The sequence below is a fragment of the Quercus suber genome, unplaced genomic scaffold (genome assembly GCF_002906115.3).
Source record: "Quercus suber isolate HL8 unplaced genomic scaffold, Cork oak 2.0 scaffold_31, whole genome shotgun sequence".
NCBI classification, from domain to species: Eukaryota; Viridiplantae; Streptophyta; class Magnoliopsida; order Fagales; family Fagaceae; genus Quercus; species Quercus suber.
In genome coordinates, this window is record NW_027069496.1 from 1,795,551 (window position 1) to 1,811,787 (window position 16,237).

At 37.5% G+C, this 16,237-nt stretch overlaps 1 protein-coding gene across 1 annotated transcript; it reads left to right on the top strand.

The window, feature by feature from the left end:
* The first annotated feature begins 14,801 nt into the window (after nt 1–14,801).
* Nucleotides 14,802–16,142, top strand: LOC112032943 (uncharacterized). Its single transcript, XM_024065711.2, has 2 exons — nt 14,802–15,301; nt 15,380–16,142. The coding sequence occupies exons 1-2, from the start codon at nt 14,849–14,851 to the stop codon at nt 15,896–15,898; spliced, it is 972 nt and encodes a 323-aa protein (XP_023921479.1). The 5' UTR covers nt 14,802–14,848; the 3' UTR covers nt 15,899–16,142.
* Nucleotides 16,143–16,237: the final 95 nt, after the last annotated feature.

Consider the following 16,237-nt stretch of genomic DNA (forward strand, 5'->3'; position numbering starts at 1 on the left):
GATTTGTGATAATACTCTGAAAGATCTCTATCCTAAGCTCTATGTGTGTTCAACAGTCAAGGATGCTTGTATCTCTGAGGTTTTGTGGATTCTAGAAGGGGGTTTGGTTAGAGTATGGGATTTAAGGTTTTATAAAGCTTTTGAAGATTGGGAGCTAGCTGCATCTTTTTCTCTGTTCCAGCTTATCCAAACTCGTATTCTTCGGGGAGTTAGGAGTGATACTCTTGGTTGGCAGCTAAAAGGGGATGGTAAGTTTGACACCTGATCATATTACTGTGTGATTCGGGGTGCATCGAATTCTTAGTTTCCTTGGAAGGGTGTTTGGAAACCAAAGATTCCTAGGCGAGTGGCTTTTTTTTTTTTTTTTGGACAGTTGCACATGGTTAGATCCTCACTTTGCATAATCTAATGCTTAAGGGTCGCACATTGACCAATTGGTGTTGTTTGTGTTGTTGTGATGGGTAGTCGGTAGACCACCTTCTTCTTCATTGTCCTATCACTCATTCCCTTTAGACTTTTATTCTTCAGGCTTTTGGTATTCATTAGGTTATGTCAGGTTCAATGGCGGGTTTGTTATCTTGTTCGCATCTATGGCTTGGGAAACATAACTCGGACATTTGGAATTTGGTTCTAGGGTGTCTAATATGGATTGTATGGATGGAATGAAATCGTTGTTCCTTTGAAGATAAGGAGAAGACGTTGGATGAGTTAAAGGTTTTATGCCAACATAGTCTTTTGGAGTTTATGTCTTCACTTAGCTTGTTCCTTTTGGGGTTTTACTGATTTTTCTTCTCTCCCTGAGTTTATGTCTTCACTTAGCTTGGTCTCTTAATTTCTCTTTTTGTTGTGCTGTTTGTTCTATTTTTTCTTATTTTTCATCATCTTGAACAACTTGTACTTTTCCTTATTTTCTCATTAATAATAGTTTCCTGATTACCTATTAAAAAAAAAAAAAAAGTGTTCCTCTCATTGTTCTTATTGCTAGGTTACTTGATTTTCAAACCCCATATACCACATTACATGTTATATGTTCTCATTGTGTGTACTTGTGTGTAGGGTGATGTTCATGTTTTTAATTAAGTCTTACTTATTCAAGAAAGAAGAAAAAAAAAATTAGCTCTTAAAAAAGAATCTAGACATTATTACTACTTCTACCTCAGTCTTTGGAGTGGTTTTTTTGGGGCCTATTACTATATTTCATCTGTTTATTATTCCGTTTCTCTTTCCTAATTTTAATGCAAATTCTTCTCTAGCGGTATGGGTCTAGATTTTCAAGTTTTGGTTTTAAAAAGTAGAAAGCAGGCAGAACAATATCATAGATCATATAAAGTATGTGGTCTCCACTCCATATTTGCTAAGTTGTGGTATGACATATGTTTTTCATCTTGATGCGAGCTCTTATAAACTACTTTATCACCTCTTATAAAACATATATTAGAAGAATGACAGAAAAATTTGGGCTTTCAAAACTTTTGCATCATCTATAGAAGAAATCAACAAAAGTTAAAGACTATGCTTTTATATGCATTATAGATTATATCTTATTTGGGTCATGATGATTTGTCATTAAGAGGTTTCTTGGACATAGTTACCATGGTTTTGGTTTCAATTACAACATTTAGTTGTGTGTGTGTGTGTGTGTGTGTGTGTGTGTGTGTTTTTTTTTTTTTTTTTTTTTTCATGTATTAAATATTGTGTTTCTTACTTGTTGCTATATTTATTCCCAAATGCTTCTACTTAGCCCTTTAGCTCCCTTTGCACATTCAACAGCTTGCAACTCATAAGGTTAGTTTTTTTGTCAACCTATCATAACTTGTGAGCCAAGCCTTGCTGTCAGCCTATTGTAATAGTAATGGTATGATTGTGCTTCTGATTTTAATGGATTTTATCTAAAATTCACCTAGATTAAAGATATAATTCCGTTGTAGTCGGCATATAGGGGCTCACTATTGTGACAGATTATTTTAAGCATGGAAAGCTTAAAAGCTTCTACAAAATTTTCAAAAAAATGTGAACTATACTTTTATTCCACCCCCTAGTGTCCCTAGTGTCCTATTTCGATGGTACTTTGTTGTTTTTGGTTGATGCTGCTAAAGTGGATAGTCATGTCTTGCCCTGTTTCTTTATTCTTGAGACTCATTGCTTTTATAATTGAATTTCTATTTATTTTGTTTTTTTTTTTTTTGTTTTTGTTTTTGTTTTTGTTTTTTTTTGTTTTTTTTTTTTTTTGTTTTTTTTTTGTTTTGTTTTTGTTTTTGTTTTTGTTTTTGTTTTTTGTTTTATTTTATTTTTTTTTATTATTATTTTTTTTTTGCAGCCAAGAAACTAAAAAGGTGAATTAATATTTTGTACATTAATTTCTCAAAAAAAAAAAAAAATTGAGCTCTGTTTTTGTTGGTTTCATTGAAATGTGCTTGTGTTTTACATCAATTTAATTTGGTAGAAGTCTTGGAGGTGGTAAATATTTTTTTGTCAAGGTTCGACAAATATGATTGTGTGGTCTGGAATATGATACTGCTTAAATTCTTCTCTTTTTTGGTTTGATTTTCATGTTTGTGAGTTATTATGAGCTGTGTTTTGAATTCCTAAAGGTGTTGTGGTGCACAATCCGCCAATGGAATCGGATATTGGATTTAAGCTGGGGGATCTTCATATAGTGCATAATTAAAAACCATTTTGAATCGAATTGGATGGGTTTGGAAAATTAGGGATTTTTATATTGGTAGGTTACAAATACACCAAGTGGATTATGAACTCATTTCCTAACCTTACACGTTGCTCTTATTGGGGAAGGAGGTGCAATTTGAGTTAGAGCTTTCTGATTTATTTCTTTTCTTTTCTACTAACTATATAAAAAGCACAAAGTCCCTTATCTATGGTTGTGTTGTTTTAGTTGAGTTTTGGTTTGTATTGAGTAAAACGGTTCTTTTGGAGAAAATAGCAAAAGTCACCATTTTAGTCAAAGTAGAATTCAAGTCAAAATGAAATTCACTGTTAACTCAAGATTTCAGAGACACTGTGAGATAGAGAGAAAGAGGGAGAGGACATAGAGTTGGTAAGTCAAAGATATGGAAAAGATGGTAACAGAGAGTGGGTGATTTTCCATTTCACCTACTCGGTCTGGTTTTCTTTTTTGGATGGGGTTGTGTGTGGGTTTGGGGAGAGAGAGAGAGAGAGAGAGAGAGTATTTTTGGTTTGATTTTTTGGCTCACCCACAAACCAGGTAATCTCTCTCTCTCTCTCTCTCTCTCTCTCTCTCTCTCTAAATTTCCATTTCCATTTATGTTTTGATTGACCTCTCACCAAAATTTCTGCTTCTTTTCTTTGTGTTGGCTTTAGTGGTCAGAAAGGGTGAACTCCCCCTCATTCCATCTGCTATGATTAGGTATTCACCCACATTCTTCTTCAATTTAATACTCTGTTGGGTTGCTAAAATACAAAAAGGGAAAGCATTGTTCGATATCATCTCACGCTATTAGTGTTTGTTCTAAATGATTGTATTTGAGATTGTGCTTGTGCTTTACATAAGGCTTGTTCGGCCTTCTAATTTTTCTTGCTATGAGTTTTTTTTTTTTTTTTTTGAATAGTTCTTGCTATGAGTTTTAAACAAGAAAATTTATTCTTTTTTGGGCAATTTCTGGACCATAATATCACTTTTCTATGTGTCTTTGACAAATTCCTTGAACCTAGGGAGAGTAACATACTGTTAGGAGTAGCATAGGAAGGAACAAGAAAGTTTGATTTTTGGATAATTGCTGGACTACATTATTACTGATCTATGGGACTTAGACAAATTTCATGACCCCAGGAAGAGAAACACTCTATTAGGAGTAACATAGAAATGGTATGTAAAGTAGCAATCATTTTTCCAAGAGAGAGAATCTATAAATTTGTTGTTTACTGTGAGAGTGTTTTAGGGTTTTGATAAGTCAACCATAACACATAAAATATTATTTATATATAAAGTACATGATATTACTGTTTTGCCCCTATTACTCATAACACTCTCCCTCAAGCTGGAGAGTATATATCATACAATCCTAGTTTGTTACATAATAAACCCAAACGAATCTTACATAAAGCTTAGTAAACATATCAGCAATCTGGACTCTTGTAGAAACATATGGAGTAGCAATTACACCATCTTCTACTTTCTCCCAAGTAATATGACAATATATTTCAATATGCTTGGTTCACTCATGGAACACAGGATTGGAGGCAATGTAAATTGCTACTTGATTATCACAATGCATAGTCATAGCTAGCTTCACAATGAATCTTAATTCCTCAAGTAAATGCTTAATCCACATAAGCTCACATGATGTGTGTGCCATGGCTCTATACTCAGCCTTTGCACTAGACTTGGCAACAACATTTTGTTTCATCTCTCTCTCTCTCTCTCTCTCTCTCTCTCTCTCTCTAAATTTCCATTTCCATTTATGTTTTGATTGACCTCTCACCAAAATTTCTGCTTCTTTTCTTTGTGTTGGCTTTAGTGGTCAGAAAGGGTGAACTCCCCCTCATTCCATCTGCTATGATTAGGTATTCACCCACATTCTTCTTCAATTTAATACTCTGTTGGGTTGCTAAAATACAAAAAGGGAAAGCATTATTCGATATCATCTCACGCTATTAGTGTTTGTTCTAAATGATTGTATTTGAGATTGTGCTTGTGCTTTACATAAGGCTTGTTCGGCCTTCTAATTTTTCTTGCTATGAGTTTTTTTTTTTTTTTTTGAATAGTTCTTGCTATGAGTTTTAAACAAGAAAATTTATTCTTTTTTGGGAAATTTCTGGACCATAATATCACTTTTCTATGTGTCTTTGACAAATTCCTTGAACCTAGGGAGAGTAACATACTGTTAGGAGTAGCATAGGAAGGAACAAGAAAGTTTGATTTTTGGATAATTGCTGGACTACATTATTACTGATCTATGGGACTTAGACAAATTTCATGACCCCAGGAAGAGAAACACTCTATTAGGAGTAACATAGAAATGGTATGTAAAGTAGCAATCATTTTTCCAAGAGAGAGAATCTATAAATTTGTTGTTTACTGTGAGAGTGTTTTAGGGTTTTGATAAGTCAACCATAACACATAAAATATTATTTATATATAAAGTACATGATATTACTGTTTTGCCCCTATTACTCATAACACTCTCCCTCAAGCTGGAGAGTATATATCATACAATCCTAGTTTGTTACATAATAAACCCAAACGAATCTTACATAAAGCTTAGTAAACATATCAGCAATCTGGACTCTTGTAGAAACATATGGAGTAGCAATTACACCATCTTCTACTTTCTCCCAAGTAATATGACAATATATTTCAATATGCTTGGTTCACTCATGGAACACAGGATTGGAGGCAATGTAAATTGCTACTTGATTATCACAATGCATAGTCATAGCTAGCTTCACAATGAATCTTAATTCCTCAAGTAAATGCTTAATCCACATAAGCTCACATGATGTGTGTGCCATGGCTCTATACTCAGCCTTTGCACTAGACTTGGCAACAACATTTTGTTTCTTACTTCTCCAAGTAATCAGATTTCCTCCCAGAAACATGCAATATCCAGTAGTGGATTTTCTATCTGATGGTGATCCAGCCCAATTAGCATTAGTGTAGGCTTCTACCTATAGGTGACCATTAGCTTTATACAAAAGACCACAGCCTGGATGTGCTTTAAGATACCTTACAATTCGAATAACTGCCTCCCAATGTGGAAGGCAAGGATCTTTCATAAACTAGCTCAAAACACTAACTACAAATGATATATCTGGGCGAGTAATTGTGAGATAATTTAGTTTACCATCCAAACGACAATATCTCTCAAGATTAGATAATAGTTCCCCCTGATCTTCATACAATTTGCCATTAGGATCCACAAAAGTCTCCATTTGTTTAGATCCTAACAAGCCAGTTTCTTCCAAAATATCCAACACATACTTCCTTTATGATAAATTGATGCCTTATTTAGATTGTGCTACCTCATTACCCAAGAAATAACGAAGTTCACCTAGATCCTTAGTTCGAAAGGAGTTTTGAAGGTATCTTTTCAAATCATCAATAGCCTACTTGTCATCTCCAGTTATTATAATATCATCAACATATACTATTAACAAAATCTTTCCTCTATCAGAGGTATGAGAAAACACAGAGTGATCAGAGTGGCAACGTTACAATCCAAACTTTAATGCTACTTCACTGAATTTACCAAACCAAGCTCTGGGAGATTGTTTAAGACCATAAATGGCCTCATGCAACCTACACACTTTTCCAGACTCCCCCTAAGCAACAAACCCGGTGGTTGCTCCATATACACCTCTTCCTTCAAATCACCATTCAAGAAGGCCTTTTTAACATCTAACTGAAATAAAGGCCAACCCAAATTAGCAGCCAAGGAGATCAAAATCTAGACAGAAGAAATTTTAGCAACAGGTGAGAATGTCTCAGCATAATCAACACAGTATGTCTGGGTATACCTTTTGGCAACCAAGCGAGCCTTTAAACGCTCAATAGAACCATCAGGCAAATACTTCACAATATACACCCAACGACAACGAACAATAGTTTTGCCTGGAGGGCGAGTGACTAAAGACAAAGTAGCATTTTTAGACAAGGTTGACATTTTTATGTCCATAGCAGATTTCCAACCAGAGATGGACATAGCCTCCTAGACAGACTTAGGAACAACAGCAGAATTCAAGGATGTGGTAAAGGCATGAAGAGATGAAGACAAGTCACCATAAGAGACAAACTGAGAGATAGGGTGAGATGTACAAGAACACTAACCTTTGCGTAAAGCAATTGGAAGAGAGGCAGGATCAAGAGTCAGATCACTAGGTAGGGTAGATGTCTCTATTGGAGGTTTCTGTCGACGAAAATATACTTGGAGTAGTTTCTGAGGAGATTCAATAGGAGACACATGTGGTAGGTTAGGAAAACAAGGAGGAGAATTGTCACTAGCAATTGAAGGAAAGAAATAGGACCGAGATTCATCAAATGTGACATTAGCACTAATGAAATGACGCTGAAGAGTAGGTGAGTAACATTGGTATCTTTTTTGAGTACGAGAATACCTAAGAAAAACACATTTAATTGATCTAGGATCAAGTTTGTCACTCCCTGGACCTAAGATATGAACATAGCACATAAAACTAAAGATCTTAGGAGGTAGATGAAACAGAGCTACATTAGGAGAAAGCACAGTATAAGGGATCTGACCACCTTGAACAGTGGAAGGCATACGATTAATTAGGTGACAAGCATTGAGAACAACATCACTCCAATATGATTTGGGAACATGCATATGAAGCTTTAAGGCATGAGTGACCTCTAACAAATGACGCATTTTGCATTCGGTAACACCATCTTGTTATGGAGTATGGGGGCATGAAGATTGGTGAATTATACCATAATCATCAAAAAAATTGAGACAAAGATGTATGAAAATATTCACGAGCATTATCAGACCGAAAAATACAAAGTGAAGCATTAAACTGAGTCTTTATTTCCATATAAAATGATTTGAAAATTGAGTAAAATTCAAACCGTTCTATCATAAGATAAAGATAGGTGACTCTAGAATAATCATCGACAAAAATGACAAAATATCTAAATCCCAGCAATGAAGGAGTGTGAAAGAGGTTCTTGAACTTAAAAACTAGCTTGGTGAGCTGAGGGTTTACCATACAACTCCCAACAAAAGTCTACTGTATGATTCTCACCATGACAATAAGTGCACTTACGAAGACCACGTCCTTTACCATGACCCCCCTTGTTCACTCCCACGGCCCTGTTGGTCACGACCTCCATGGCCTCAACCCCCACGACCTCGACCTCCACGACCACCACTATTACTCCCCATATAAGTGGCAAAGGCAGGTTTATCACCAGAAGGTAATGCATTAGCATTGGAGGAAGAGAAAGGGTTAGTACTAGAATCAGATAATATGGCCTGCCGAAGTCTACCAAATACTTCACTCAATGAAAGGAGGTTTGGACTAGATAAAATTTGTGATTTTAATGGATTCAAACTTTTTGGCAATCCAGAGAGGAAGTGAGCAACATGCATAGAATCTCGTTGTTTCTTCATAATTTTAACATTAGAGGAGATAGGCTGATAAATATTGAGTTCTTCACATACACCCTTAAACTTGTTATAATAGTCTTCTAAAGACATATCACTCAAACTCAAGGAGAAATAATTTTGATGAAGATCATAAATCTGCTTCAAATTGTTAACACCAGAGTAAAGTTCCTTGGCTTGTTCCCAAACAAGTTTAGTAGTTGGTAAGAAAACCAAACTACAACTGATCTTAGACTCCATGCTATTCCACAAACAACTCCTAATTTGTGCATCTTTGGCTCTCCAATTAGCAAATTTAGGGTCTGTAGGTACAGGAGGTTCCTTAATCACGTAATCAAACTTCTTTCTACCAAGAAGAAAGACTTCAACTGCTTGTGCCCACTGAGCATAATTACTACCATTTAGATGAATGGAGGTAATTGATAACATATTAGGAGATAAGAAATAATTAGGGGGTGTTGAGCACTGTCCTTGGATTCCATAATAGGAATTTGAAGAACAAACTAACACTAAAGAAATAAGCTAGACTGAATTAAAACAAACTCCAACTAGCAACCAATGTACTTCAACCAATTAGCCACGCCAACAGTAACTCATCTATCAAATAATCAACACCAAACTATTCCAAAAACAAGGCAGCAACAAATCCATACCAACACCAAAAAAAAAAAAAAAAAGCCCAATCCACCACTAAGCATCAACCTAAGGCTTTCTGGACAGATAAGCAGAGAACGTATTGAAGAAGAGAAGAAAATCAGACCATGGAAACCTTCAATTGAAAAACTCTGGTAGCGGCGCTAGGGTACAGGAGCAGCAGCATGAGGACCGGCAAGTAAGCTAGGATGGTCGCTAGAGGAGGGCGAGTGAAACCCTACCTTTCTCGTGATCAAGCAACGTCGATTTGGTGTCACGAGACCAAAGAGAGGGTCACCGGCACTGGGCAACTCCTTTAGCCACTAAATCGAGATCGTCGGAGTCTCTATTAGGGTTGTCAGAGCTAGCGAGTAAGGATATGGTTACCAGCGACAACAATATTGGTGGGTGGTGGTCGGAGGGTTAACAGCAGTGGCGGGTTGGTGGCTCTGATACCATGTTGTTTACTGTGAATGTGTTTTAGGGTTTTGATAAGTCAACCCTAACACATAAAATATTATTTATATATAAAGTACATGATATTACTGTTTTTCCCCTATTACTCATAACAAAATTATTGTTTCCTTAATGGTATAGAAGCTTCGTAGTTTGCTTAAACCAAGTTGACTCCTTTCGGGAATGTGCAAAAATACTTTGAAAAACTTTAGGTATGTTTCTTCCTAAGAAATTTTTTAAAGGCATTTATACAACATTATCTAGTTTTTTGATTAGAATGAAGAGAAGTTTATTATTTTTGTAGGACTTCATGGTCTGCTTGGATATGAAGAGCTGAATAAATTCCCAATGTTTCATCTGCCTAGCTTGGAGTATTGGCATATAGTTGCTGAAACTTTGAATTGGGCAATTCTCTATGTTGCACGGACACGGACACGGACACGGGGATACGGCAATTTTTGAAAAATAAGGACACGACACGGTGGGGACACGGCGGTTAAATAATTAATTAAATTTTATATTTAGGCATTTTTTTATAATATTTTTAGACATAAAATACATTTATGTCTAGAATTTAAATTATGTAAGAACTACAAATAAGTAAACTAACACCCAAAGTAGTACAATAATACACATAAAATGTTTAGAGTACAAACCATAAAAGGATAACAAGTTCAACATCAAACTAAAAACATAAAATCACTAAATTCATAATAAACATTATAATTTATAAGGCAAAACAAAAGGTTGAGTAAAGAAACACAGTAACAATGACACGGGACAGTGACACTGTGAGAGTGGGATTAAAAAAACAAACAAACAAACAAACGCGTTATAACTTATATAAATAAGTGAGTAACAGTACACCCATGACCCATTCACCAAAATTAATATTTGAAAGAAAGAAAGAAAGAAAGAAAAAAAAAAACAGAGAGAGAAGAGAACTAGAGAAGAGGTCGGACTTGTTGTCCACATCAAGAGAGAGAGAGAGAGATTGGAAGGGACAGGGCTTGACGTCGACGTCTATGGAGCTCGCCAATCGGCCCGATCTAGCTCCAATTAGGGACAGAGGGTAGTGGCAGCAAGCAGAGGTCAGAGGGAGGGTGGGTTGAGAACTTGAGATGTGGGTTTTTCTCATACTCTAAACTTGCTTTTTTGTTCTAGGGTATATCACAAAATCAATGGTATTGGTAAGTCCATCTGTCAAAATCTGTGATTTTTTTTTCACTGCTGGTGTGTTGGCACCGTGTCGGAGAAGCAAAAAAAGAAAAAGAAAAAAAGAGACACTCGCCGGACACTGGAATTCAGCAAGTCGTACCCGTTCCAGTGTCTGACACGTGTCCAACACCGACATGGCGCCAAAAATGGCTTGTCCGTGCAACCTAGGCAATTCTCGATGATAATATATGCTCGCCGAATAGAGAAACCAAAAGATAAAAATATATACATGTTTGTTGAGATTCCTTGAGCTGTGAAGCTGAAGCTCTCAATCCTTCCAAAGACCACCAATCACATAGTCGACAGGTAAGTCTTTGTGATCTTTTATTTTTGATTCATCCTTTAATTTAATTGTGCTCTCTTGGACAACTTATTCTGATTGCTTTGTCCTGCTTATTCATAGAAAAAAAATTGTAATGGGGTTAGAGGTTTGAGGTCTGAGAACATGAAAGCGAATGTCCATAGGGTTCTTTTCCTCTCTTTCTTTTTTTGATTCTGTTATTGGAAATTTTTTCATTTGAAATTCGAGTCTCTGCTGAGTGCATTAGCATTTTAATGTTTGTGAAAATGCCAAATAATAGAAAATTTTACTGAGATTGCTTTAATAGCAATTTTGGTTAAAACGGTGAGGTCTTTTTTCCTCCTCTTATTTGAGTTTCCTTCATTTAGATTAAAAAAAATGTGTAACAAACACTTGATGCAGCTAACCAACTTTTGGATAAATGCAACAATATCCATTGCAATATATACATGTTTGTGAGATTCCTTAAGCTGTGAAGCTGAAGCTCTCTATTTATAAGGGATGGATCAAATCAATGCAGCCAATTAATAGAAGAAAGATAATTAGGACAATAATGTACCTTGCTTTAGTCAATCCCACTGGCTTTGCGCTTCATAATATCCTAGGTTTCATTAATCTTGCTCTGCAATACCAGCCGGGTGCAACATCAGTTCTAGACTCTCCATCTTACCGGACTTAACCTGAGCAAATCAAAACAAAAAGGGGAGAATTTACGCAGCATCATACTCCACACCACACAATTGAATTTGTTGAACCTTGATAAACAAAATAAAAAAATTTCCATGATAGGGCATTTTCTAGAACACTATGGACATTTGCTTTCATGTTCTCAGACCTCAAAGATCAGACCCCATAATAATTTTAATTTTTTTTTGTTTTGTTTTTTTTGTTTTTTTTGTTTTTTTTTTTGTTTTAATGAATAAGCAGGACAAACCAATCAGAATGAGTTGTTCGAGAGAACACAGGTTTATGTCTTTACAGTCAACGAGCTTTAGAAGGATTGCCAGTAGCTTTTGATAAGCTTGCGAAAATCAGTGGGCTGAAGATTCCTGGATCTTGATCTTGGAGAGAATCCTGTAAAACAAAATCAGATCAGAGGAGACCGGTGGGTGCCGGCCCTGGGTCCTCCGATGGCAAAGTTAATACTGTCACTCGTCGCCTAAAGAAAGTACAACTCAGAAAAATGTTTCTTCTTTTTTTTTTAGAGTTTTTCATACCTTGCCTCCTTGCCGATTGCCCCTTTATATAGTGTTCGGTAAAAACGGTTACCTTGCAACTTCTCCGGTTGTTGCGGATTTTGAGAGCAACCGCTCGTAACCGCTATAACTGATTATTTACTGCGGAACGGTTGCTATTTGTGACTTGTAAGTAGCTAGGGGAGGAGGGTTTCAATATATATGGTGATATAGCAAACAAAGTGTAGTGGAGGCTAATCATTTGTTTCCATTTGTCCTAAACTAAGGATGGGATATATGATATCTAATCAATAGCAATAGCATACAAAATAAAGCATAATAAAGGCTAATCACTTGATTGTGCGAGAAAAGTTTGGCAACAAGCAACAAGTATCCTTAAAAAAGTATCTAAATTCTATATTTACACTACTAAATTAACTTTTGACATATACGTAGATTTCAGTTAACTCAATTGATAAAAATTTTTATTGTAAATAAAAGACTTGAGCTCAAAACTTGCCTAGACAAAAAATTATTTAGTATCTTGGCTTGATAATAAGAGCAATGATCATAAAAAGAATGTCATAGATTCAAATCCTAATATAACTATAAATTCTGTTTTTTTTTTTAAAAAAAAAAAAAAAATCTTTTGACACATCTAATTTTTAAAAGTTTACATTAGGTAACTTCATTATTCACACTAAATACAATCCTATCAACTATCAAGTCCCATTAACCACTCTTAGACAATATTAGGATCATGCATTTGTAATGGACACACTTTATGGTTCATGATATGCTTACAGAAATCAGTGGGCTGAAGATTCCCGGGTCTTGATCTTGGAGAGAATCCTGTAAAACAAAATCAGATCAGAGGAGACCGGTGGGTGCCGGCCCAGGGTCCTCCGATGGCAAAGTTAATATTGTCACTAGTCGTCTAAAGAAAGTACAACTTAGAAAATGTTTCTTTTTCTTTCGGAGAATTTTTCATACCTCGCCTCTTTGCCGATGTGCCCTTTATATAGTGTTCGGTAAAAACGGTTACCTTGTAACTTCTCCGGTTGTTGCGGGTTTTGAGAGTAACCGCTCGCAACTGCTATAACTGATTATTTACTACGGAACGGTTGCTGGAATATTGCACTCATTGAGAGTAGATGCAACCTTTCACCTTGTCTGTTCTACCTTTGGCAGAGACAAGATGCCATTAGGATGATGGCTCGTCCATCCTTACGGATGGACGAGCCTTTTTCACAATGCCTCGTCCTTGTTCCTCAGCATGAAGGAGGTAAGGACGAGTATCGACTCCATTGGCTTGGACGACCTCCCCATGGTTTGGACGACCTCCCCATGGTTTGGACGAGCCTTATGGACGAACTTTTTGAGGGACATTTTTGCCTCCTCATCAGTTGCCCCCTGTTCACATGGGTCGTTCAGCTAATTGGGTAAGTTGATCCAACTCGTCCTTAGACGTTATCAGCTGACTTAAGACAAAAGCATATGCCACGTGTTAGCCCCTTATTCGCAGTTAGTCTCGTCGATTCATTTCTTCGAGACAGATGCCACGTGTCACTTTCGCATTGGTGGCGTCGCTTTAAATGCCCAGGTCAACATCCTATAAATAGTTGAATCTCTTCCGTGCCCTTCACATTTCTAGAATTTTCTGCCTTTGACATTACTCGTCTAGAGCCTCGTCTAGGAGTTTTCACGCGTCTATAGCCCTCATCCGTCTTAGAAACAGGTATTCTTTCCTCCTTCATCTTGTAGGTTTCTTCAATTTTCCTTTTCAAAGAAAATGTCAGCAACAGTTATCTCTTCGTCTAGTGATAGTGTAGAGAAAGAGATAGATGAGTACTACGACGAGACTAGTACTAATAATTCTAGTACTTCTAGCGATAGTAGTGGGGGAAATTCTTCGGACGAGTACGTTTCTGGAGTCCCTGGTGTTCCTTTGGAGGTTGTTCAAGACCAACTTAGGAAGGCCTCAGGGTCCCAGGCAGGTACCTCGTCCAACACTCCTCCTAATACCACAGACGATCAGACCACTGTCTTTAGTTGTGCTTTAGATATTCCCTCTAAGACGGACGAGCAGAGGTTAAATAATCTTAGAACGTGGTACCAAATCCCGGACGAGTTCAACCCCAGATTGCCAGTCCGTGGAGAGTGGTGTTGTGACCTTCGTTTTGGGATAGGCGTCTATGAAGCCTATCTTTTGGGGGGCCTAAGATTTCCATTAAATTCTTTTACCAGAGAGTTACTATGTAGGTTAGGTTTAGCAGTATGTCAGTTTAATCCCAATGCATGGAGGTTGATTATCTCCATGCAAATTTTGTGGAGGGAAGTATTTGGAGGGGACCGTCCTCTCACCGTGGACGAGTTCCTATTTTGTTATAAACCTTCTGAAATTCATCAATCCCTTGGCTTTTACCAGTTCACAGCCAGGGGTAGTGATGGTAGATTGATCAAGTCCCTGGCCTCGTCTGATAGGAAATGGAAGACAGAGTTCTTCTTCGTCTCTGGCTTTTGGGCTGGTAGCCCTGCGGACGTGGGCCGGGATACATTTGGTTCTTATACTGGGGATTTAGGGAACCTTCGTCCAGAGGGTAAAGTCTTTGTCTCCCTTTTTCTTTTTGTTAATATTATTGTTTGTTTATGTCTAACTTTTATTTATTTTCTTTTAGCCGTGGGACGACCTTCCCTTAGCAAATTCCACCGCGACCGCGTCCACAGGGCTCGTCTACATTCAGACAGGGATTTTCATTCCTTAGTTACACTCAGACGACTCGCCAAGTGGGGACTTGGTCCTAAACCATCTGAAGAAGCTCTTGCACACGAGATTACTGTACGAAGAAGTAAGTTCTAAATCCTAAGTGTTTTTATTGTTGTTTCTCTCGTCTTCGTCCTAAAAAAGAGTTTTCTTTTTTTTTTTTTTTTTTTTTTTTTTTTTTTTTTTTTTTTTTTTAGGAATGGCAACAATGAAGGGGAACAAGGGAAAGGAGGTAGCTGCTGAAGGGACTCGTCTTGAGGGCGAGCCTCAATCTCGTCCACACGGTGGGGAGAAAAGGAAAACTCTATCCAGAACCTTGGATTTGGGGAACCTCCCCAGCCGTCGCAGCAAGAAAATCAAACAAGTCTCGTCCCAAGCGAGAGTCAACCTACCTCCGTCCCAGCCACCTACCCAAGTAGTTGACGTTGATTCGTCTACACCTATTGAGACCCCCCCGTCCAAGACTCCTACGCCCACAACGACCATCCCCACCTCGTCCCAGCCTTCCCAAAGGGTTGCTTCAAACATTGTTGAAAATGAGGACTTAGCCTGGGAGAGGTTTCAGAATGCTGTGCTTGAGGAGGACATAAATGCTTGCTACGACATGTCCTTGAGGGAGTTTGAACACTCAGGTGTTCATGATCTTTTCAAGGTATGGAGTTCTTGAACTCGTCTTGACAATAACACAAGGATCACCCTGTTGACTTCTCTTACTCGTCCTTTCTTTCAGGCCATGTCAAAATTTATGGCAGCCTCTAAGCAGGCTACAGAGCTGGACAAGACGAGGGTCTTGCTGGAGACGAGGATCCAGGAGGTGAAGGCTGAGTCTAAAAAGTGGGCTGAGGTGGCTGCTAGCGCTAATGAGAAGGCAAAGGAGTTAGAAAATTTGATCGAGGAGCTGAGGAGCGACGCTGTGGAGAAGGATACTCGTCTTGATCATCTTCAGAAAAAGAATGACGAGTTGAGTTCTCTTCTTTCTCAAGCACGAGAAGACGCAGTGAAAGAATTCAGGGCGTCCAAGAATTGCACTGATCTCCTGGACACAAACTACGCAGCTGGCTTTGAAGATTTCAGGATGGAGGCTATGGAAAACTTTCCTGAAGTTGACTTTAGCTCCATCAAGCTCAACCTAGGCGCTGCTGCAACCAGCTCTCTCCTCCAAACGGGCTCTGAAGACGTCAATATTGAGGACGACGCCTCAACTTTGCCTCCTCAAGACGATTCTCATGTCGATGTTCCACCGTCTTAAGGACGAAGACTTTTAATCAGTTCTGTTATCTTTTGTTTTTATCTTTCTTTTGGTCCACTATTGTTGGGACCTTTTTATTGTAATGCAAATACATTTAACTCGTCCATGGTTTAAGGACGAGTTTATGCAAAACAGCTTTTACGTTATAAGGGTGTTTGGTCATTAGTTGTCCGCCCTTGAAACAATTGAGTAACTATTATTGTTTTTCATTAATGTGTATGAACGAGTCTTTATTTTTCACATACTAGCCTTGATGTTTAACTCGTCCATTTACACATTTTTATCATTTCTGTCTGAATTTCACTAAGTGTGATTCATCCATAATAATTCAGCTTTATT